The 24,931-nt window shown below is 54.5% G+C and overlaps 2 protein-coding genes across 9 annotated transcripts in view; one reads left to right on the top strand and one right to left on the bottom strand.

Moving 5' to 3' along the window:
• Banp (BTG3 associated nuclear protein) overlaps positions 1-4,572 on the bottom strand; it is a 79,753-nt gene extending 75,181 nt beyond the window's left edge. For 3 of the 8 annotated variants that reach the window (XM_010627520.3, XM_010627521.3, XM_010627522.3), the window contains exon 1: positions 1,258-2,504. The gene's annotated coding sequence lies outside the window, so the exon portion shown is untranslated. Of the gene's footprint in view, positions 1-1,257; positions 2,505-2,852 lie in introns of those variants that run through there. The other 5 variants (XM_033758036.1, XM_010627517.2, XM_010627514.1 and 2 more) reach the window with 5 other exon arrangements.
• Positions 4,573-8,606: 4,034 nt separating this feature from the next.
• Positions 8,607-24,931, top strand: part of Ca5a (carbonic anhydrase 5A) — a 22,434-nt gene continuing 6,109 nt past the window's right edge. Inside the window, exons 1-6 of the mRNA XM_010627619.2 lie at positions 8,607-8,729; positions 9,781-9,863; positions 14,246-14,475; positions 22,311-22,429; positions 23,997-24,092; positions 24,166-24,228. Coding sequence (XP_010625921.1) covers positions 8,607-8,729; positions 9,781-9,863; positions 14,246-14,475; positions 22,311-22,429; positions 23,997-24,092; positions 24,166-24,228 — 714 coding nt within the window. The remainder of the gene's footprint in view (positions 8,730-9,780; positions 9,864-14,245; positions 14,476-22,310; positions 22,430-23,996; positions 24,093-24,165; positions 24,229-24,931) is intronic.

Raw genomic sequence — 24,931 nt, 5'->3', positions numbered from 1 at the left:
TGACCAATTGTGCCATCAGGACAGTCGGGCACAAGCCGTCAATGGGACAGTCAGCACTGTACCATTGGTGGTCAAGGTGGCAGGAATGTGTTACATACATTACAAAATGCATAAATGTTAAACTCTCACTTTGCAAACACATGAAATTATCTAAATCCTACAAATCTTTAAAAATCCACGAAATGCTTCAAAAGTGGAAGGCCAGCTGGGCATGGTGGTGCAGACCTGTAATCCCAGCCCTTGGGAGACTGAGGCAGGAGGATTACCATGAGTTCAAGGCCAGCCTGGACTACACAGCGAGACCCTATCTCAAAAAACAAAACTGGAAGGCCTATTAGTCACACGTTGCTTAATGACAGAGGTTCTGAGCTCTGAGGCAACACTGCCCTGGGGACCCCCACTATACATGCAGGCTGTGGCTGGCTGAGTGACTAGTTGTGTGTTGTGCAAGTTGAATCTGCCTGTGTCAACAGCAAGACCTTTAGGACACCCAGATCTCTGCAGGTCCCACACTGCGTAACGTGAGGTCTGCAGGGCAGCACTGCGGGGGCAAAACACAGGCTGGTGGCGGAGGCACTCCATTCCCAAGGCCCAGCGCTGGTTCCCACCGAGCGACCAAGCTGAACAGATGGACTGCATGCTAGGACCGCATGCCGGCCAAGACTGTCCCCATGGCAGCCTGATGGCCCAGCGGTTTAAGACGCCTTGGCTTCTGCTACATTCAAAGCAAATGTAGTTCAGACCACAAGGAGATGCCAATGGCACACGTGCAGAGTCTTTACTTCTAGTTTACCCAAATCCATTTTGTTTCCAAAACGGTTGACTTTGTTTCAAGTTATTTGACTATTTTCCAGCTTAGAGAAAAAGCAAAAATAACTAGAGGCCACAGCTGCATTCTCGGCAACACACAACATGAATCTTTATTACGTTTGTCAGGATGGAGCGCAGCCCAAGGATGCCCAAGCGCCTGATGTGATTGCTCAACAGGAGCCCATCTCCTGCCCACTCACAACTGTAAAATGTGGATACAGCACAGCTCTCCCCACAAGCGAGGCTCCCCATAGGGGAACAAATGGACCACTCTCCACTCCACTGCGGGGAAAGATGACCCAACACACTTTCAATCAAACGTTATTTCTCTACTGTGCAGATGTGAGAGACACAGAGTTGTTCACTCAAAACAGGAATCGATTTCCTACGACTTCACGATATTTTGAGCGCATGATCTTCCTGCAGTTTAAGCAGTGTTCCCATCACCTTTAACTTGAGCATCCGCAGGCTCCAGGCCACGCAGGCACTGGGATGGAGGACAGACAGGTTCCAGGCTCCGCTCAGACTCCTGTGTTCACGCAGCTCCGCACCAGGCAGGGAGGCAGAGGGCCAGTTCTCCCAAGTCCCCTTGCCCTTGTGAGGCAAGGACAGAGGGGCAGGCAGGGTGGTCTGTGCTGGAGCAGCGGAGTCAAAGGCAAGGCTCAGAGGAACAGGTGAAGATGCCACATTTCTCTTCAGAGCAGGGGCTCCCGGCGCATCCTCCCACCAGGACTAAGTGAGCGCCAGGTGCTGGTGACAAAGCAACAAGCACAGCCTGTGACACAAGTCCTCTAGAACTTGCTTTCAGATGCCCTAAAACTCCCCATCCAGCCAGAAGGAACATGTCTGCCAATGCAGATCACGCAGGCTTTATGATCATCATATGCGCAAGAGGAAATAAAGATCTTTATTACCAAGGGTTATGAGGACTTATTAAAGCTATTATCTGACAGTTTCACTGGGACCCTCAATATGTACCCATTCTCAGAAGTCTTTTCCATAAGAGAAAATGCTTATCTTTTCAAGATTTAAATAGCTGAAGTGGTGACTTACTTGGACATTTTTTTAAAAAATCAGCCTTGCCTTATCATGTGATTTAGTTGATTGTACAATTTAAGTATGAAGGACTTACGTAGTAGAGACAATTATGAGGAAAAACCAAGTCTAATTACTAAGCTACACCACACGGGATCAATAAAACCATTACTGCAGACTCATGAGGACCTGTGCTCAGCACCCCCACTCCTCCCAAGCCCCACCACCAACCACAGAACAGGACTTGAGGTCCCTTTGACCCAGGCACACACGACAGCTGGGCCTCTTGCTGCCTGCAAGTTCTGAGTTTCCCTGTCTTTCAAGACCTGGGCACTTCTGAAGGGCACTGGTCAGGGCCCTGGTAACCACCTGTTTGGGTCTAGCGTTTCCTCTTGCTTACACTGCAATTCTGGCACCATCAGGGAAGTGACAGGTCTTCAGAGGGTCTCACAGGATTTTGACCCCTGCGTCTTCCTACTGGTCATGCTACCCTTTCTCACTCACTTCAGGATGTACCTGCTGAATTTTCCACTGGGAAGTCAGTATTTCACCCTTTGTGATTTATAAATATGCTGAGGGCAATATTTGGGGTTTGTGCTGTTGTTTGCTTGTTTGTTTGTTTGAGACAGGGTCTCCCCATGTAGTTCAGGCTGGCCTTGAACTCGAAGGGACCTTTCTGCCTCAGCCTCCCGAATGCTGGGGTTACAGGCATGAGCCATGCTCGCTGAGGGAAACATTTTGGAATTATGTAAATATCACAGGCAGGAGAAATGAAAACTAAACGCAGTACGGGATCCTGTGTTGCCCTGAAACAAAAAAAGGATGTTAGTGGAAAACTGAAGTTTGGATGAGGTCTGTAACACAGTTAGTAGCACTGTGCCAGCGTCAAGCTTCTGGCTCTTGTATGGATAATTCACTGCCTGAATGTCAACGTTAGGGGAGACTAGTGAAAAGAACAGGGAAGTGCACTATTATTTTTGCAACTTTTCTGCAAAGACTAAGCTTACTTGATTATTAGAAGTTTACCAAGTTGCAGCCTCTGACTCCGTATGTCTAGGTGGACCTAAAAGTGTATTTCTCACAAATTTCAAGTGATGCCGATCGATGCTGTAGGCCTTGGGCCACTGCCGAGACAGGCAAAGGGGGCTCACTTCATCGCCAACTTCCAAGTGTGACAAGCTGCCCACCCACATCAAGGCTGCGCTCAGAGCACAGCAACACTGACCTGAGGACTTCTGAAACCACACACTGGACGAACACAGTACACCTGGCACAATGCTTGGTGCTACACACCTGACTGGCCCCCAGGCTGCAGAGCAGAAGCGCTCCAGGTGACAGGCAGTCTTGGGGCACCTAGCACTTGTCCTGCCCCTCTGCAAGTAGGGGGAGCAACAGCACCAAGGCCACAAGGATTTCTGTTCAAGGTGAGTGATCAGCCGCACAGGTGACCTATGCTTCTCCCACTGAAATGATCTTTAATAAAGTAACCCCACAAGAAAAAAAATGTGGGTGCAGGCCAGAGACCTCACTAATATCCTCCTGGATCTGAGAGGTTCCAACTCAGGAAAGCAAACAGCCACCAGGCGCACACAGCAGTGAGGCCTTAGCCTGCCTTCCTTCTGGGTACACGGGAGCTGGCTCTCTGGCGCCCCTACCGAGACAAACTGAAACAGCTCTCAGGCCAAGAAGGCTTCCGTACACAGGCCGAAAGGCCCAGCGTTCCAGGTCCCATGGTAACAAGCTCCTCAGTCACCAGAGGCAAACCCATCCCACAGAAACCCAGGGCCCTCTGCCAGGTCCTCTTGCCTAGACAGTAATAATCACCAATACTGGAGAAGACCATGTGCTAATACTGTGGAGCAGTACATGTCATGCTTAACTAACCAATATCTAGCAAAAAAAAGGGGGTAACACTAGAGTAAACAAGAAATCAGAACAAAGAAAACTGAAGAGAATCCTCATTAGCTTCCTGAGGCACGGATAATGTACTCATAAACAATAAGCTAACAGAGAAAGGAACAGGACAAATACACTCAAGTAAAGGTTTGATTGTGGAAAGTTAAAAATTAAAATGGGACTGCAAGATAAACTGAAGTCCTCTTCCAGAAACAAGAATGAAAATGGCACAGAATGAACAAAGACAAGAGGGGTCAAGCCAAGCTGTCTACAACACGCTAAAAGGAACTCTTAAGGGAGAAAAACGCAAAATCGGTGCGTTAAACTCTCAAACGACCCAAGAGAATTTCCCAGAGCTGTAAGACAAGTCCGCCGTCACAGAGCGCTCGGACTGGGGCCCCACATACATGGGCACATTGTAGAAAGCCATAAGGCCAGATAGAAAGTTCTAAATATCTCCAAACAGGGGAAGAGTTACCCAAAAGGAGAATCTCTTCGCAGATTCTCGCTAAAATGATAAAGCGCAGATCAAAGCATGCATGGCATCCTGAAGAACCCAGGAACAGAACAAGCAAACTCTCGGCTGGTACCTGAAGAGTAACGGACTCGGTAAAGAGGACAGAGGTGCGGGGCTGGGCACCACCCCTGAGGAGTCCCAACACTGCCATGGCGATCAGGGCAGCGAAGAACGCAAACAACCGAAAAACAAAAGTTGTACAGGAAGGGGCCAGCCCGCGAGGATACTCGCGCGGCCCCAACGCTCACAGCCGCGTGCCCACGGTGGCCCGGAGGGACGCTGCGCGGGAGCTAAGTAGTCCTGCGCAGCAAGGCCGGGCAACTTTCTGGTCCCTATTCTGCCTCTCTTAGAAAGAAGCTATCTTTCTTTCAATGAATTTTCTTACTCTTAGCCTCCGTTGTTCCTAGAACTCATTCTTCTATTATCTAGATATTTATTATTCAGATATGTAGCAGATTTGGAAGTTACATTTCTTCCGTCTGTAGCATTTTGGAGGTCTTCCACAGAGATTACTGGTCAGAGGTAATATTTCTTTCAAAGGTTCTAACTTTGGTCTTTTTACTTCCTAGATTGTAACTTTTGTTTCATTTATTTGAAACGTTTATTTGATAGGCTCTGGTTTTTGTTTCATAAATTTTGGACTTTGCTTCAGCTTTTCTTTCAAAAGTGTCATAACTTTGTGTGCTTTATTTTTTATAATTAATTAATTTTATTGGCACATTTAAGCTATACAAAGTAACGGCATTCATCACAGGAAATTTGCACCTTTACATAATCTATCTTTGTTCTTCTTTTTTCCTATTCTCTGCCCTCCCTTCAACCCCTCCCCACCTATCTACAAAGACTTTGTTTCCCTCTTTTCTTTTTCTCATGTTAATTTCATTCCCATCTTTCTTTTCCCCTACACTTCCCATTTCCCCTTCTCCTTTGTAGTTGTGTGTTTCAAATTGCAAATTTCTTGTTATTCTTATGCATTGTCCTTTGTTAAAATTATGTTCTATTCTTATTTTGCATATGTTGCATTTGGACTTAGTTGTTTAAAATTTTTGTAAAATGGGTTTCTTATAAAATTGTCTCACATAAAGGCAGTTCAGCCTTTTATCTGTTCATTATAGAATGCAAAACAGTGGTTACTCTTCCAGCCAAGGAATTGCCTTTAAAGCAGCTGCCACTCTCAAAGCAGAAGACAGGTTTCTCCAGTTGCCCACTGGTGAATCTCCACTCCCATTGATGCCAGTGGTGGGTGGAACATTAACCAGATAGGCAATTGGGTTCCTTTCAGAGATCTCTGTGTGGAGCTAGCAGAAACTTAGGTGACAACTGAGGAATAGTGACCACGGCCCCTCTCTGGTGGATACCCAGAGGTCCCTCAGAAGATACTAGCTCTCTACAGCCCTTCTGGGTAATCAGCAGAAAATCTCCACATTGTGTCCCTATCTGGACTCCTCAGTGAGATGAAATGGTTACTCTTTCAGTGATCAAAGGAGACCAGAGCTCCTCTCTCTCAGAGTGATCTGTCTTGACTCTTCCTGCGCGCGCTTTCTTTAGCGGACTCCGGCGAGCATGCGCAGGCTTTCTCCCACGCCGAGACTTGGCTCCCCCGACTCTCACAACCCTTTCGTACACCTGCGCTTTTTGCTAGCGCCAAAAAAGTTGCGTCCGGGAGCCACTGGAGGAGTATGCTTCCTCTGAAACCGAGGGACAGGCATACCTCCGGCGATAACTACATATCCCAGGGTGCCCTGCGCAAATCGTGCGCTGCATCCTGGGGCTCGTAGTCCTCGCGCCGTGCCTGCTGGGACTTGTAGTTTTTCCCGACTCGGCAGCTGCATCCCGTCCTCTCCCCGAGGGCTGCTGGGACTTGTAGTGACGCCGGATCGGTTGTACGATGCTCCCCTTCTGCACAGGCCAGTACAGCTCAGAGGTTCTGGGTCCGGAGTCAGCGGTTTCCCGAGTGATGCGCAGACGGATCTCGCGTGGACATTGTCGCTGTGACATTTATTGTATGTGACATGCTTGTGTATCACAAAATACGAACGCGAGATGGTGTAAATGATCACAATGCCCTCCATGTAGACTCCATGTGCATGTGTGGGCGAAAATTCCCCAAGTGTCCAATTCCCAGAGGTGTCACTTGGGTCCCTGTGCCGAAGTGGCCTCACTGTCACTCTGCCCTTCACGCTCCCTCCTGCGCTTTCTCGGTGAACAAGACTCAGTTCTGTTCTGCAGACTCAGCTGCAGAGTTCTGTTCTCACTTACCTCCTTTTTGCAGGCACTAAAGTTACCTGCATGGACCTCAGGCCTCCGGAGGTGACGTCAGGTCCCGCTGAGGCTGGTCCTGGGCTACTGTCGTGAAGGAGCCTTAAAGATCTTCCAAGGAAGAGCCGTGGACGCCTGCACTGTAGCTGTGACATTGAAATGAGGCCTGTCCTTGTCCCAGATGAGGACAAAGTCCACCGGGATGAAAACCTGGCTCAGCAAGGTCCAGGCGGGAAAGAAGGAATAGGCTTCAGACTCCTACTGAAGTCCTAGCACTTCGTTGTCTGTTGCTTCCTTGCCCATGTTGAATATAAACTGGACTTTACCATGGGGGCCCGGGGCTGTCATCCTGACACTGTTCCGTCCCACACCTCCTCCAGGCCCTGGTGTGGCCCATGCAGACACCTCTGCCTTGTGTCCCTTACTCCTGCCTGCCTGGCGCCTCACTCCACCCCCTGCACTGTGCAGACCCCCAGGCACGGCGCCACCTCCGGGAATTGCCTGCTAGCTTTAAACCCAGAAATCAAAACTCCCCCCAAGAAAAGCTAGATGTAAAAAGGGGCTCTAGTCACTGACCCCTTCTGGCAATTTCCAGCTACACTGACCACTGTTATGGGTTATTAGGAAAAACTATGGTAATATCTATAAGAGCTCAACTAGAGTTTTTAAATTTCTTTGCTAAAATTGTCCTTCAAAACCACCAACCTCTGTATCTTCTTAACACTAAAACTAGAGGCTTATGACAAAACATAAGACTTATAATCTCCATCAGTAGAGAGATCTAAGAGCCAGCAGGTTACAATCATCATTTCATTCCCTTAAGAACAGTTTCTAAACGTGGCTCCTTCCCAACCTGCCTTCCAAAGTGCTCACTACTTTGATTATACATGCTTTAATATCTTGAAATTTTTGTTTATTCTTGTCAAGAGGCTGCCAAACTCTAAGTGATCACATAGGTGGAACCAATGACAAACGGTCTAGACTCCTTTTACTGGGATCCACCAGATCGACCTTGTAAAGAAAGTTCACAACTGCTGAACTACAACATGACTTCTGTCTGAGGCGCATCAAATTAGCTCTCTGGAGAGCACCCCTGACTGCGATCTCCCTATGTCGACCCCTCTCAGCCCAAAGCAGTTAGATGGAAACTACACCTCTTCTCCCCTAACTGCAGTTAGAGATGCCTCTCCAGAGGGGGAAATTATATAGACAGCTAAGTCAGGTAGAAATACTGTCGGCGGTTACACAGGCTGGGCGCTGGAAGTCAGTGAAGAGCATGAGAACACATCAAAGCTGTGGTTGGCAGCACATTTTAAGATTAAAGTCAAGAGGGCCAATGTGCATATTTCCCTAGGGATGAACAGAAACTGGAGATTATTGGCACCACCCTTTTGGGCTTTCCCTATACATAGACATTGTCTCATGGGGGCAGGCATCCTCTACCCACTAAGACTAAGACTACAAGCTGGGTGTGGTGGCACATGCCTGTAATCCCAGCACTCGGGAGGCTGAGGCAGGAGGATCTCGAGACCAGCCCCGGCTACATAGTGAGTTCCAGGTCAGTCTCAACTACATAGTGAGACCCTGTCTCAAAAAAAACAAAAAAACAAGACTAAGACTACAAGCTGGGTGTGGTGGCACATGCCTGTAATCCCAGCACTCGGGAGGCTGAGGCAGGAGGATCTCGAGACCAGCCCCGGCTACATAGTGAGTTCCAGGTCAGTCTCAACTACATAGTGAGACCCTGTCTCAAAAAAAACAAAAAAACAAGACTAAGACTACAAGGGGCAGGGGATTTAGCTCAGTTGTGCCACCATCTTCCTCACAAGTGCAAGGTCCCGAGTTTGATCCCCAGTATCAAGAAAGAAAGAATTTCATTCCAAGTGTTATGAGCAAGACCAAAGAGGAAACAAACAAAAAAACAAAGACTTGGAAATAATGTAAACATCTGCCCATAGACAGAGTCATTTAGTTAACTGTGGTACAGCTTTTAGTGGAACATTCAATCATTTCTTAAAAATAATTATGTACTGATACAAAAACAACCCATGAGAAATGCTGAGTGAATACATGTGAATAGCCTCGGATCATGATTTTCCTGTGGACGAGCAAAGCAAACGCACTACACGGCGTCCCCGAGCTGCTCCCACTCTGCGCTCAGCGGGAGGAGAGACCCGCTCGGCATCCACCTGCGCCCATCCTGTCCTGGCCTGTAGGCAGCTGTCCTCAGGGTCGGAGATCCTGCTCCCTCTCCGCGGCTCTGCCACCTGCAGAGGAGGCCATTGTGCTGGCCTAGCCGGGTACCTCTGAAGCAAGGCATGAGGGCAAACGGGGAGACCCCAGTCCACCTGAGAGGCAGGAGTGCACAGCGTGGGCAGAGGACAGCCCTGAGGGCCAGGCGACCGAGACAGCACAGGAGAGGCCTGAAGCTCTTGTGGGCATGGCTAGGAGATGGCGCTCCGCTTTGGGGCCCAGAAGGGCCAACCCAGCGGCGCCACAGAGTGAACGCCCCATGTTACAGACCCAGACACGGGTGAAGACGGAGGAGCAGGGTGAAGGAGGGAATACATCAACACCCGGCAGGCTCCTGTGGAAGAAGGGATCCTGTTCCCAGGGAAGCGGGTGAGGTTGGGGTCCAGGCTCTCGGGGCCTGTCTTCCCCTTATTCCAATTACCCCGGGGCTTTGTGGGACCAGTGTCCCCGCTGTGGGGCTGCTTCCTTCGGAAGAATGCCTGAGATGAGCTGCCTGCAGGAGGAGAGGCGCTGAGCCTTCCGGTGGGCCCGGCCACCTGCCCGTCCTCCAGCACAGAACTCCGCGCCTGCCCTTGAGTGTCCCATCCCCAAACCACAGGGCCAACAGCACACAGGATGGAGACCTTGCCCAATCAGTTTTTGCCACCCACCCACGTCCTCCCCTGGGCTCAGGGCAGCTCTCGGGTCTGTTTACCAGACGAAAGCATTGAGACCTGAGTGGCCTGTCCCTGTGAAGCCACTGTCCCCGTGCACCCACCCTTGAGCCAAACTAAACATCCTCACACACACTGGGTCAGGCATGGGTTGAAATTTAACCATGGGGCTCAGGGGTTCAGGTGAGTTTCTCCAAAGAGTGGGTACATCCACCCTGCAGCTGTGCAACCAGGCGCAGTCAGACAGTGGAAGCGTTGCCCTCTTAGATAGGGAGCTGCCCAGATGCTCAGGACTGTGGCGCTGGGGAAGGGCCCCCACAAGCCCTCCTGTACCCCCTTCCTGCTCACGTGGCCTAGAGGGGCTCCCCCAGCTCTGGCGACAGGGCGGGGGCGGCGGTGTTCCCGGCAGACCTGCACACAGAGCCACAGGAGCGACGCTTGTAAGTAGAGCCATGTCCCCAGGTGGGTTCTAGGATGGCTTCGAGAGGAGAGACTGCGGCAGGGTGTGGCCTCATGTCGCACTCTGCCCGTTCTGGAGGAAGTCATTTAGCCTGAGTTTCCTGGGTCTCGGGGCAGGTGGCAGTCAGCCTGTCCATAGCTGCTGGGCTCCGTCCTGGTCGGCACCGCCACTTATGAGCATACAGGCTCCAGAGGGGATGTACTGGGTGTGGGTGCCAGCAATCTGAGAGGGGGGAGTGCTTGGCCCAGCACCCCCCACCTCTCCGGCCTCAGTTTCCCCATCCCAGGATGAGTGTGACCAGATGCTGTCTCCTGGGAACACCAGGATGAGGAGACAAAAGCCTGGCCGTGGCAGGCTCTTGGAACATCTCCAGGTCCTCTCCAGGCCCACCAGGTGTGATGACCGACTGTGAAAACCACTGGACTCCGGGTGGTCTGCTGTTGGGCAGGAACTCAGGCCTGTGAGGGCAGACAGAGGCCTGGTGAGGTGAGGAGGACACTGCTCCCAGCCCCGAGTGGTCCAGCCTGGCCTCAGATACTGTAGTGAGGAGCTGCTCAAAGCTCAGACAGCAGTGCCAGGGAGTCTCCCAGGATCTGCACAGAGAGGGAAGTGGAAGACCCTGGGTCCACACTTCAGGGTCTGGGACGAAAGCCTTCTGTTGTACTCAGGGTTTGCAAGGGAATAGATTTAATACAGGACGCATAATTTATAGGATTATTTTATAATAGTCACCCAGAAAGTCAGCACAAGAGACCTGTCCACACACCAGAGACCTAAAGAATCCAGCCCAGGGCCTGGATCCCACGGCAGTGTCCACACAAGTCCGCATGGAGGATCTGTACCGGGAAGGCCCAAGGCCAGTAGTGGATGCTAGAAAGTGCATCTGCAGTAGGGTCTGTGTGGCTGAGGGGTCTGCGCTGGAGCCAGGAAGAGGTGCTCACAGCGGAGACCAGAGCTCCCCTGAGGAGGACAGCGGCCATCCTGGGCCACGGCGAGGACTGAGCTCCTCTGAGGACAGCCGAGTTGGCATCAGGAAAACCAGCTGCACAAGCTCCTCCAGGACGATCAACAGCCCACGATCTCCCCTCCAGTCTCCTCTGTGCCGTTGGTGACAATCCTGGGGGCGGTCTCCCACTCCCAGAGCCGCGCTGACGCGGTCCAGTGGGGTGCTCCAAGTGACCAGTAGTTAACCCACCACACCTTCCTATCCCCTCCACTGTCCCTGCTCTAACCGTGTCCTCCAGGGACGAGGCCACTCCTGTGGGGTCCCTGGGGCAGCAGCCTCACCCTGGGCCCTGCCCCAAGACCTTCCCCAGGCTGCAAACCACACAAAGGGGACTCACCAGGGTAGTCCCCAGACTGACCCCCAGATGCTGAGACAGTGTGGGAATGGTCTGTGACAGACGTGCACCCTTCCTCTTCATACCGTCCTGTGTCTACTGGCGGGTGGCTTCTCTCTTGCCAGAAGCACAGGTATCTTCATACCCAGCCCTCTTATTCTCAGAACCACCGAGAGCTCCAGGACACCTAGCTCAGACCCTGGTGCATCCTTGTGTTGCTGTGTGCCCTTTGGCAAGGATCTCAACCCTTTGAGCCCTGTCCTTCGCAAAAGGAGGTATAGTGCTGTCATGGGCAGGAAACCAGCCAAAAGCATGACTGGAAAGGCAGAGGACAGCATCTGGCCCTGGTGTCAGTCAAGGCTGAGCCTGCCCAGGAGGCACTTGAGAGAGTCGGCATATTAGTCCTTGCGGTCTTCAGTGAGTGCATTAACTAATTCCTCAGTAAGAGCAACAATCACCAGCATCGGGGCAGCATCAGAGCATGAGAGTTGGAGCTGCAGCGCTAGAGCCCAGGAGATGCATCTTCATTCCTTCAGCAAAACATCTACTCAAAGTTCACCGTGCTCTCCAGTTCACAGCAGTTATTCTCTTATCAGCTTACTGAGGCATGGAGAGACTAAACACCTGCTGCATGACCTTGTCCATGCCGCACATGCATGGCTGAGTATGTTAGGTCATTTTAAGATAACCATGGCCCAATATGTGCATGTCTCCGAGAGTGGAGTTATAACCTTAAGTGTCCTCAGATGCCCTCAGACACCTGGGCTTTGATACAGGCAGAAGTGGTACCCACTGCCGCCAGGACCAGGGCCTGGAGCTCGCATATCCAGTGGCACTGCCCACATTGAGTGCATGAAGTGTCATTGGTCTCTGGCACTGCAGACAGTGTTGCTCTGTGAATGCTGCTCTGCGTGCTGCTGCTGGACATGGGGATGTCCCAGCCAGGTGGCCCAGAACCCACTTAGCCGAGGACCCTGTCCTCAACCCCACATAGGATGCACGCACCTCCAAGGGAGCCATGCTTCCTGCCCAGGTTTTGTCGGTCGGTACCTACACAGTATAGCACTCCATCTGAGGAGAAAATGACTATACAACTAAAAATGAAAACCACAGAGCTTTGGCCTTGAGAGAAAAGTCACCCTGTTCAGAAACACTCTCATTCTCTGTCACCTCACAGCAAATGTGGGAGTCTTTCAACTCCCCAAGCGGGGACTTCACATCAGCCATGGTGTGGTGTCCACCCCACGGTGACGGGCAAGCACATGGCCAAGGTTCTCATTCCTGAGGTGTGGTTGTGCACATTTACCCACTGCGCCCCTGCCCCTGAGCCCATGGTGGGCACCAGTAGCTCCCGTCTGCAGGTCACCTTGGGTTGGCCACCCTGGTGCGGACAGCTCTGTCCCACAGTAGCCAGGGGGGCAGCTGTTCAGTTTTTTTGCTGTTGTTGTTTTGTTTTTTGGTGGTGGTACTGGGGATTGGCCCCCAGGCCTTCCATTGAGCTGCATCCCCACTGCTTTTTATTTTATTTTATTTTTGTTTTTTCCTATACCAGGGATCAAACTCAGGGCCTTAATCTTGCAAGGCAGGTGCAGCACCATTGACCTAAATCCCTGGCCCTTTATTTTTTTATTTTGATACAACTTGTCACTCAGTTGCCCAGGCTGGACTAGAACTTGTGATTCTCCTGCCTCAGCCCCCAGAGTGCTGGGGTTATAAGAGTACATCACCCCACCTAGGTGACTCTCAAGTAAGTTTTATTTTGTGTTGTGTTATTTTGATTTGTTGAAACAGGGTTTCTCTATGTAGTCCAGGCTGGCCTTGAACTCACAGCAATCCTCCTGCCTCAGCCTCCTAAATGCTGGAATTATAGGTGAGCGCCACCAGGCCCAGCTCTGGCTCTCATATCTTAATCACCCATCATGAGGAGAAGACTGCCCTGCTACCCTGAGAGGACGTGGCTACTGCCCTGTGTGTGGGCATCGAGGCCGGAGCAGGAGCTGATGTATAGCTAAGTGTGTTGCCTAAGGGAGCTGCAGGGGTAGCACGAAGGCTCCTGCTGCTGCCTCATTTCCACCTCCTGGGACGCTGTGAGCCCACTGCAGCCTCACTCATTTACAGGACTGGCCTTGCGACATGTCTACCTCACGAGGGAAACCAGACACACGATTCCAATAGCGGAGTTTCAGGCCTCAGACAGACTGGGGAGAGGGCCTGGGGTGACACCAACCATCTGCAAATAACAGAAAAACTGGAGGCCCGGGCGACATGAAAGCAGCAGACAGTTGCCCAGGCTGTGCACACGGGAAGGCTGGTGCTGGTGAGACCCAGCTGTGACCTCGCAGGAGGCTCTGAAAAGTGAGCCCGACCCCTGACCCACTGCGTCCTCCTGATGGGAGGGCAGCAGAGGTTAGCACACAAGGGCTATTCATTCAACACACGTACACGTTTGACCCCGTCCAAGTGCGGGCAGTGGAGTGGGCAGGACTCTCACTGTGTTCTGCTCCAGACAGCCGACCCTGACAGATGGCTGCAGTGCTGGGCACAGCCATGGGGATGGGACCCAGGACCCAAGTTAGAGCAAGCCCGCTGCTGAGGGTGATCATCCCACTGAAGCACACAGGGCCTCCAAGACGCAACGCCTTCTACACACCAGAACCAGGGACACCTAGGTCTGAGCCACAACAGAGAAAGTCGCAGTCCATGCAGGAAGAGGATCCAGGCCTCCGAATGGTCCAAGGGGACTCTGGGCATGGTGGGGCATGTCTGGAATCCTAATGCTTGGGCGGCTGAGACAGGAGGATCACCATAAGCTCAAGGCCAGCCTGGGCTACACAGTGAGACCCTGCTTCAAATAATAAAAAACAAAACAGACCCACAGTGGGGTGTGCACAACAGGGTCAGTACACATGCCCAAGAGTCAGCACCAGGTAACCTGGAGGCCTGGGAGCCTCCCTACCGCAGTTTCCCCTGAGCTGGGACCTGTAAGACCTCATGTGGCTCTGCATCCGTTGTCTTCACCCAGGTCTTCAGCCAGGCTCTCCGCTCTGTTCCCAGGGCACCCCCGCTGGACAGGCCAGGTCTCTGTGCCAGGGGGCAGCCGGCAGTCCCCCATCAACATCCAGCAGAGGGACAGCATCTACGACCCCCAGCTGCCACCACTCAGGGTGTCCTACAATGCCGCGTCCTGTCGGTGTGTGCGGAACACCGGCTACTTCTGTCAGGTGGAGTTCGACGAGGCTGCCAAGGACTCAGGTGAGCTCCAAGGTGGAGGTCCCTCCCCTCTTTGTGTGGGTACCTGTCACAGTGGCGAGGGGACAAGAGCAGGGCACAGTGCGGGACAAGGAGCAGGAGGGCCGTGAGCTGGGAGGAAGGTCGCAGGGAGGGGACGGCCCTTGCCCAGCGTCGCACAGGTCCGGGGACCAAAGCCCCGTCCCTCTCGCCTTACTCCAACGGGCCAGTGGGGAGAGGTGTGTGCCCAGCCTGCGTGCCAGCCCCCTGCTCAACCAGCAGAGTTAGGAGACTCCGCATCCCCATGCCTCTGGTTTTGGTTTTGCTCTCACGGGAGAGAATTCACTGTTGTTCCAGACCTCCTTTCCTCCCCTGCCCGTGACAGACCCAACCCACCCTGGGTTGAGCAAAGAGCAGACCTGGGCCGGGGCAGCAGGCCCCACTCCACCCTCCAGGGATTTGGGAGGCTGGGATTCAGCTACTGTTTTGGCCAGGATGACGCCAAAAGTACAGCTCAGCCCCACCTGGGGCTCAGTGTCCCTGCCGGTAGCCTGGGTTGAGCCTTTTGGAGCAAGACATGGATCGGAGTGGGGAAAATGGCTTCTGCAGGACAACAAACAGGGCTCCGCTCCCCGAGGTCCCACAGCTGTCAGCCAGACCAGAGCTCTCCTCTGTTGGAAACTGGGAGCAAAGAGGGGGCACATGAGAGACAGGAGGACTAAAAACATTTCTAGCAGAAAAATGAGAATGAGACTCTCCCATGCATTTAAAAGAAAATAGCCCTGGAGGGAAGGGAAGGAGAGCTATCCCCAGCAGGACCGGAAGTAAGCCAGAAGGGGTGGGGGTGGGCAGGCTCACCCAGGTCGCCAGGTACCACCAGGTGAGTGCCAGAAACTGAAGCCAGGTGTGAGCAGGAGGCCGAGGGTGGCCCCAGGGTGAGGCCAGCTCCCCTGGAGGCGAGGGTTGGGGGGGGGCTTCTCATGGAATGGAGCGCAGGAAGCCCAGGGCAGAGCGGGTGACCGCAGCACCGAGGCCCCCGGGAGGGGCTCCGGCGTCAGAGGCTGAGGACAGGAGGGCTCGCTGTGGAGGGAGAGACACCCAGAGCACACAGCAGCCACTCGGCAAACATTTGCTCCTGGACACATGAGAGGCCTGCGGGCGTCCACATGAGGGTACAGACCTCACTCCCACAGCCGGGCGCAAGGCAGAGAAACAGACTCCGGCCAGGTGAGATAGCGGAGGTACCCAGCAAACACAGGCCCCTGCACGGTGATCTAGACAGGGCAGGAACCAGCGCAGCAGAGGCCCACGAGTCAGGCGCCAGCGGGGCTGTCCCCAGGACAGCGGCAGATGGCCCCATCAGGCGTCTCCTCACATGGTGTGCATCACACACTAGGATGGCGGCTCTTGAGGCCACCACTGCACGCGTGGTCACTCGGCCAAGATGTCCATTGCACCGTTCCTCTGTCCTACAGAACACTGGGCAGCACAGAGTGACCTGCGGAAGGATCAGAAACTTCCTTCTGATCCCAACCTAACCACTACTGCGTCCCAACCCTGGCCCCTCGAGCCATGTTGCACCAATTAGGATCCATTCCTAGCCCTGCCTGATTGACACAGGGCCCAGCCAATCAGCTACTGTCCTGGGAAACTGGAGTGAGCTGTGTGGGAACCACGGTGTTCCTATGACATTGGAACCATCTTAGTTTGCTGATAAGTCTGTGATGCTTGCACAGTGACAAACCTATTTTCAGAGTGTGTCCCCGCCATTGAGCCGCATGTGACTGTGTGGGCATATCTTTGGGTACAGGTCAGCTTCAAGGCACCCCCTACACTGAGGTCACAGCTCAGTCTGCTGCAGTACACAGTCACCAGGGAAACAGAAAGACCATTCCGCATGACAACCTTTCCTCCAGCAAGCCCACCTTGCACAGAGCTTGGGGTCAGGGCCTCCTGCAAGCTAAGCCACTGCTCTTCCACGGAGCCACACTCCTAGCCCTCTCGACTTTATTTCAAGACAGGTCTTACTGAGTTGTCCCTCTGGTCTTGAACTTGTGATCCTCCTGCCTCAGCCTCCTGAGTGCTGGGGTCACAGGCGTGCAGTTCCATGTCCGGCCACCTTTTAAATACTAGAGCATACACCCCTGAGGCTCCTGCGCAGTCACCGCCCTGGCCGACAGCGCATCCAGCCCAATCACCACTCCCCTGCAAAGGCTGCATCTGGCCCCAGGCACACCGTGTGCTCCCCTGGATACTGCTCCCTTTCTGCCTGCTGACTCTGGAGGTGCACCATCTGCATCTACGCCTAACACAGAGTCAGCCCTCCAGGCTGATGTTGTTCTGCAGGAGGCCACCCTGGTGTCCCGGGCTGCCTCAGGCCCCCAGAGCCCCTGCTTGCCCCATACTTTTTTGGGGGTGTGGGGGTGAGATAGGGTCTCGCTATGTAGTCCAGGCTGGCCTTGAACTCACTGTGTAGCCCAGGATGGCCTTGAATGAGTTCTGATCCTCCTGCCTCAGCCACCCCAGTGCTGGGGTTACTGGCATGGGCCACCACACCCAGTCTTCCCTGTAGTCTGTCCCCAGGAGATCTGGGCTGAGGAGGACTGGCACATCCACACACACACACACACACACACACACACACACACCCTCCGTCCTCCTCATGCTGCATGCACATGGCACACGTCTTGGGGTCTCAGCAAGAACTTGTGCAGCGAATGGATTGTCTTTCTCCTCTTGGCTTTGAGAGCTGGCAAAGCGCCCTTCACATAAGATAGTTGGGAATGAGATCCTAGATGCAACCTGTCAGTGTCAGAAAGAGAGTACACAGATGCGGAAGGAGAGGCCCCGACAAGGCAGGGTTAGCATTTCCTCTGCAGATGAAAGCACACTGAGGCAGCAGGCATGGGTGGGGAACACAGGAGGCCGGCACATTCTTGCAAACGCAGGCAGCTGACCTCCCCCAGTAGCCGGGCGGAAGTCCACAGCCTGTCCCGAGCTACCTCAGGCAGTGTGGGGAGAACCAGAAAAGGTATTGAGGGGAAGGGGTGCAGACTGAAGGGGGAAAATGGGAAGCACAAAGTCCTTGGTTCTTGATAAGCTGGCCCGGGTGGGTTGGTTTATTATATATAGATATGTATGTATATATATTTTCATTGAACTCTGGTCCTTGCGTTTTCGAGGCAGGCACAGTGCCACTGAGCTCCATACCCAGCTATTTACTTATTTAAGCCATGACCGAGAGTTATTCCAGAGCTACAAGGCTGGTTTAAGGTTCAGAAATGAATTAATGTCATATACCATATTAATAAATCTAAGGAAAAAATGATTCTAAAGAAAATTTGAAAAAAAATCAATACCCTATTCATAGAAAAGTAAAGGAAGATAGAGATTAAAGAAAATCTTAACGTGATTTGTGTGTGTCACCCTGGGTGAATAGCTATGTCCCCAGGGATTGACTGGGCAGGCGACTTTGTGACCGGTGTGTATGGGGAGTGCTGCTTGGGGGAGCCAGAGCTGAGGTAGAGACAGTGAGGGTGATAGAGAAGACAGTGTACTGTTTTGCATGAGTGGCTTGTCTGGCCATATCCCCGCTCAGAGTGCTGGCTGGGCATCCGGTGGTGGCTGTGTCAGGGGACGATGATAACTTTGGCGATGAGAACACAGCACCCATGGCAGTTGCCACCCGTAGGGCTCTCGCTGAGGCCAGACCTGGCCCTGTTTGCTGTCTGCCCTGCTCAGGGACGTGGCTGTCACACCCTTCACAGCTTCAGGGCTGAGGTTCACACCGGACACAGCCCAGTGGAGCGGCATCCGTGCCGACAGGACACGAGCTCAGAGCGGCCTGGCCCAGCCCTTTGAGTCTCTCTGAGGGGCACAGGAACTCCCCACTTTGGGGTTCTGGGCCGGGGGCTCAGGTGACCCCAGCACCACAGTATGCGGCCGTGGCTCTAGCGGGGAGAGGTTGCAGAGATCCGGGGCAGGGAGCACACGGACCCCGTGGCCTGGCGCTTCACAGCACAGAACCAGTTCCGGTTCAACCTGATTTGGAGAACAGGCGCCCTTTGCTTGTCTTCCATAGCAAGGATGAACAAGAACACCTCCTGCCTCTTGGGCCTGCCGGGAGCCGCTGACCCCTCTGGAGACCCTCAGCCAGGAACAGGTGGCTGTAGGCAGCGTTTGCTGCAACAGCAGACTCCTGGGCAGCAGCCAGCGCAGTATGGGGCTGGCCTCAGGGTCGCGCTGTTTTACTTGGCTGCCCTGGTTCTCCCTGATGCAGTGGCCCAGTTACACTTTCACGAGTGGCCTGCAGGGGGAGCCAGTGACATGGCTGCGCTGGTGGCCAACTCTGGGGACAGAGCTGCCACCATAAAGGCCCTCTTTTTTTTTTTTCCGGTAGGGATTGAACCCAGAGCCTTCACACTGACCTATACCCTCAGCCCAATGTTTAATTTTCTTTTGTATCTTTTGAGTTGGGGTCTTGCTAAGTTGCCCAGGCTGGGCTCAAACTTGTGATCCTCCTTCCTCGGCCTCCCGAGTGCCAGGATCACAGTTGTGTACTGCTGTGTCCAGCTCTAAATGCCTCCCTCTCAGGGTTCAGCTTTGCCTCTTTTTCAATTAGAGTAGTTATTTTCATTTTGAAGACTCAATTAGAAATTATTTTGTCTGAGTGGCAGGATTTGACTTGAACCTTGCTAAGAAGGCTGATGGTTAGGGGCTGCCAGTAGCCTAGGACGGGTGACGTCACATTGAGTTTCTGTCCAAACCCCAGAGCTGGGCTCCTGGCGCTGCCCCACAGGTTCAATGTGGAGAGAAACAGCCTGTCCTTTGGGGAACAGGAAGTTCCCGCACTCGGCCTGGTGTCCTGTAGCAGGCACACAGTAAATGCCATTCGTCCCTTGGTCACACTCACAGCCCACAGCAAGTGTTCTCCACATGCGTAGTGGGTAGGAGGCGAGCGCCCCAGACCCACAGACCATACGCCAGGTCTCTCTTCCTGGGCAGCTGCCTCACCCCGTAGGGACGTGTCTGCCACAGAGACTGTTCTCCTTGGGGCTTCCTACTGCCAGGTGCTGTGTACCTTCATTATGGATACAATCTTTACAGCACCCCCATCCAGTGATGTCTTAAGCACTTTTCTGTGTCTGGGACAAAATACTCAGCACCCACAATGTAAAGGAGAGGTTGATTGGACTCACGGTGTCAGTGGGTTCAGTCCATGGTCAGCTGGCCCTAAGGCAAGAACAGCATGGTGGAGCATCCTGGTGAAGGACAGCTGCTTATGTCATGGTGGCCAGGGAGCAAGCAGAGAGCAAGGGAGGCATGGGGGCAAAAAACGCACCCTTCCAGGTCACACGCCAGTGACACCTCCAACTGGGCCCCTCCTAACACAGCACATCAGCCACAGAGGCATCCTTTGGTCCACCCATTGATGGCCACAATCCCCCCACCTAATCACCTTCCACACACAGGAGAATTTGGGGTGCAGTTTAGAGTTAAACCCTCACAACTGGGTATTAGAGTTGCCCCACTTTACAGAGGGGAGACTGAGGCTAGGAGAGGTAAGACACCTGGGCCAGGGTCACGCGGTGTTGCAAAGGGGCTCGGGGTCTGTGCCAGGTCAGGCTCCTCCCGGCTGCAAGCAGTGCTTTCCACCGGAAAGCCCCAAACACAGCGTTCCAGTCTTCAAATAAATAAACATGTGGCCTTTTGCCGACCTTTGCATTGTGAGGTCTATTTTAGGAAACGTTGTAAGAACCTTTGTTCCGTCTTCAAAGGGATCCGGACACCCCCTCACCCCCAGTAGGGCAGAGAGGCCCCGGAGCAGGGACCAGACTCTGGCCAACAGCGCTGTGCTTTGATGGGCCCCACCCGGGTGAGAGGAGGCCTAGCCCTGTGAACCATACCCAGGGACCTCTGGGCGTGTCACCTCTTTGCCCCTGGGCCCTCTGCAGCCCAGCCAGGGGGCCGCCTTTCCTTGGCCTTCCTGGGGAGGGACAGGGGCTCCCCGACTCACCTGTGCCACTGTAGTCCTGCAGATTTTCTGAGAGCTTCTTGGTCTCCAGCCCAGGGTGGCTGTCATCCCATGCCACCCCAGTGCCAGATGTGAAGGACCAGATACCCGCTGCCCGGTGTGTGAGGAAAGGAGCTCTTGCTCTTCCTGGGGGCGGCGCCCAGGAGCCTAAGGACCTGCTCTCTTCACATGCACTTATGCAGGAGCTCTGTGCCCACCCAGGTGGTGGCCTGGACTCCAGTGGTCAGAGGCTGTGTCCACACAGGAGGCAGGGGTAGCTGGATGTCGGGGTTGTGGCCAGGTGCACAGCCCCCATCCTGCTTGGGTGGCAGGGGTGTCACCCCCAGGATCCAGGCCATTGGGGGCTGGGGGCGGAGACTTTCCCAAATTCAGAACAGGTGACAGAAGCCTGCGGGTGTCCCGTGGGTGGCAGCTTGTGACAAGTGATCTGGAGGCTGAGAGGTGGGCCCTCTTGGGCTCCCCCTCCTTGCCCATCTGGGCATTTTGGGGCCACAGGGACACGGGGGAGGTGGAAGCCAGCACGAAGACAGCCCCGCCTGTGTGTTGGGCTCCTGGGATTCCTTAGATCAGGTTTTGGGCTCTGGAGGATAGGGTGGGAGAGGCAGGCAATTGGTGTCAGGCATGGATTCAAATCCCCCGCCCGTGGCCACACCTCCGGGATAGTGGGTACCTCTGCCACGCCCCACGGCCACAGGAGCCTCCTGTCACATTATCCCTCCCAGGGGAGGAGCTTCCTCAGATTTGCAGCCTAGGGAGTCACACCGAGCGCGAGTCCCACGTGGGTGACTCCCCTGTGCCTCACCCGCCCAGCTGCAGAATGGCTCCTTGACAGCCCGTGAATCCAAATTCACCAAGGCCGCAGGTACCACATCAGGCAAGGGGTATTTCTGTGGCTTTTCAAATTCAGACAGATCCATGGGTGCAGTTTCAAGAGGACGGGGCCACCTCGCAGGCTCACCGGACCTTAACGGAGGCTGAGACCAAAGTTCTAACCAGCAGCCGTGTCCCAAGACAAACACCAGTTGTGCTGGACTGTCCCGAGCCGCCCGCCATGAGGACGTCATCTGGGACAGCAGGTCAGGGGCACCGATCACCACGACGTGGGCCAGGCTGAGTGTGCAGCACCCGTCCACCCACAGCCCAGAACCCGGCCCTCAGGGAACTGCCCCACACCACCACTTATTCTTAGACAGCATCAGGGACAGGGGCAGCTCGAGGTGGGAGGAGCCTCCCCTGGAGAAGTTGAGGGTGAGTCCCCTTGTCCACAGTGCCGCCTGGAGCCTCCACCAGTGGGTCCTGCTGTGCCGCTCCGCTGCCTGGGCACCAGGCCTTTGTGGGAAAGCCACCTCGAGTCTCCTAGTAGAGTGCTGCTGCCTCCTTTGCCGGTGTCCAGGGCCTTAGAAAGGCATCTTCGTAAAAACCTGGTCCAGCAGTGGGCCTGGACTAAGCAGGGGCCGCGGAGCTCAGGACTGGGGAAAGGTCCCGTGCTGTGGCTCAGAGCTCATTCAAAGCCTTTATTGTATCACATAGGACTAATTTATGTGGTGATGGGATTTAAGCTCTTTTTTTAATTATGAAAATGTGGGGAAGGCTGACAAGACAGATGCATCTCTGAAATGGGTCTGAGTGGTGGCTGAAGCCCTTACTGCCACCTAGTGGCAGCGTGTGAACCTGCGGTCATTGGCACCCTTACCCGAAATCCCCTCAGGCCAGGCAAGGGGGACACAGGTGCCCAGAGCCTACAAGCTCGCGCCTCCCACAGGGCCCCGAAGTCGGCACACAAGCGCAGGCAGCGGGGCGGACTGACTCTCGCTCGCGTTTGCAGGGGTCAGCGGGGGGCCCCTGGAGAACCACTACCGACTGAAGCAGTTCCACTTCCACTGGGGAGCCGGGGACGCGCGGGGCTCTGAGCACACCGTGGACTACCACGCCTTCCCCGCCGAGGTGTGTGCACGGTGGGCGGGCGTCTGAACGGGCTCTGGGTGTGCCGGGCTGGCCGCGGGGTGCCCGGGGCCTCCCTGCCCACAGGGAACGGCTTGGGGGCGGCTGGGAACCTCAGGGCTCCAGCGGAGCAGTTAGCGTTGCCTGCCCAACAGGTCACAGCGATCCAGGCCGGTCTCGGAGCAGTGGGATCCAGGGCCTCGATCGGGACTCGGAGAATCATCAGTAAAGAAGGGTGTGCGTGGGGGTGTGTGCGTGTACGTGTGGGCGTGTCTGGAGATCAAACCCAAGGCCTTGTGGATGCTTGTGAACTACAACTCCGGCCCTTTTCATTTCTATTCATTTACTTATTTTGAGACAGGGTCTCACTTAGTAAGGCAGCTTTGAATTTACAGTCTTCCTGCCTCAGCCTCCTGAGCCTGGGCAAATCCCTTTTATTTTTATTTTGTGATGATGTCCTGTAAGTTGCCCTGGCTGGCCTCAATGTCCTGACTGCTGCCTTGGCCTCCCGGAGGTACCTGGCAGGGACTCCAGCTTGGTGAGTGTGAGTGATGCGCAGCTCACAGAGATCCAGGGTCCCCAACAGAGCTGGACACAGAGGCCTTGGGGACCCAGAGTTGGCCCCAGCTCAGAGAGCCTCCACCACAACCCCACACCGGGAGACAGAAGCCCTCCCTGGACGTCTGTGGGGCTGGGCCGGGGCGCTCAGATCCCGTGGGAGAGTGCTGTCACTCGTGCCCTGCGACGCCCTCCATAGACTTTCCTGGAACCCTGGCACGCTGGGCACACTAGGTGAGAGGCCACCACACTGCCCCATGCAGAGAACGTGGACAGAGGCAGAGTGGCCCTGGCCAGCACACACGTGGCTTCTTTCGTGTGTTTTCCATCTGCAGCTGGGGAATCTGCGGACACAGAACCCTCAGTAGGGAGGGTGGCTGCACCAACGCCCAGCCCTCAAGCGGTGGCCTCGCCCCATCCCTGGTGCCTGGCCTGTGCCCACCACCTGCCACGCTGTACCCCGAGCCTGTCACCTGACACTGGAGTCCGCAGGTCCCGTCTCGGGACAACGGGAGGAGGGCTGTAAAGCAAAGGCCCTGGAGGGAGCCAGGGCTGGCAGTTGGCCTTACGTTTCATCCCACAGTCCTCATGCAGGGGTAACAAAGAGGGACAAACCACCAAACTATCTGCTTCTTTGTTTGTTTTGTTTTGTTTCCAGTGCTAGAGATGAACCCAAGACCTTTGCACTGAACTACATCCCCAGCTCTTTTTAGTTTTTATTTTGAGATGGGGTCGCCCTAAATTGCCTAGGCTGGGCTCAACCTTGCAATCCTCCTGCCTCAGCCTCCCAGAGTGCTGGGATCGCAGGTGTGCACCACCATGCCCGGCTCCTGTTTGGTTTTGCAGGTTTAAAATAGTGCTCTCCTTTCTCTCCCACCAGGAGCCCCCGGCTCTCACCACCTAGTCGGGTGGTGCTGGGCTTCCTACCCCCTCGGCTGCACAAGCTCTGCACCTGACAGTCATTTTTTGCCACATCCTGCAACATCTGAGTTCTCTCTCTGCTGTGTTTCAGCTGCACTTAGTTCACTGGAATCCTGCAGTGTACCCGAGCTACAGGGAAGCGGTCCTGGGTGAGAAGGGCCTGGCTGTGGTCGCCGTCTTTCTGCAGGTAACGGCTCTGGGCAGGGTGCCACTGGGACCAGCCACGACCCCATGCTGACTGCTGTGTGTCTGTGCCGCAGCTGGGTGCCCCGCATCAGGCCCTGCAGCAGCTGGCGGACGTCCTGCCTGAGATAAAACACAAGGTGAGGTGTGGCGGAAGCCGGCCCAGCAGGCTCTTCCAGGATGGGGCTAGGGAGGGCTGCAGGAGCCCCGCACAGTGAATGCATCCAGATCTGGAAGCAGCACCAGGGCCCGGTTCCCAGCATCCAGGCAGGGCTGGGACACGGCCTTCAACTGCAGAGGCTTGTGCTCTGGCTTCAGTGTGGCTCCTGTCCTCGGCCCCTCTTCCTCCTGAGTAAGAGACGGGTGTGGACTCTACTGGATTCCCCGAAGTCGGCCACTCAGGCAGCATCTGGAAGAACTGGGGCACATCTGCCCGCCCCAGGACTCCCGTGGGCTGAACACCTTCCTTTAATAGATTTGCTCTTCACCAGCACTCTGGGAAGGTGAGGCAGGAGAATCGCAACTTCAAACCCAGCCCGGGCAACATGGTGACGACTCAGTGAGACCTTGTCTCAAAATAAAAATAATAAAAAGGGCTGGGGATGGAGCCCAGGAGGAAGGCTGTGGTTCAATGCCCAGTACTGCAAAAAAAATCTTTAGCTTTGCCCCAGGCAATGGCAGCCAGTAGAGAGAGCGTGGCTAAAAGAGAGAGGTGAGTTGGGAATTCAACTATTAAGGCTGAAGAATACTGGCCTGTTCACCCCGCAGCAACACTTAGGGAAGGAACTGCACAAAGGCCTCCGCGCCGGGGGGGGGGGGGGGGGGGGGCGGCGCGCGGGGGGG

This window comes from Fukomys damarensis, unplaced genomic scaffold (genome assembly GCF_012274545.1).
Source record: "Fukomys damarensis isolate Sample0158 unplaced genomic scaffold, DMR_v1.0_HiC HiC_scaffold_32, whole genome shotgun sequence".
NCBI lineage: Eukaryota > Metazoa > Chordata > Mammalia > Rodentia > Bathyergidae > Fukomys > Fukomys damarensis.
This window is presented reverse-complemented; position numbering and strand designations above follow the sequence as displayed.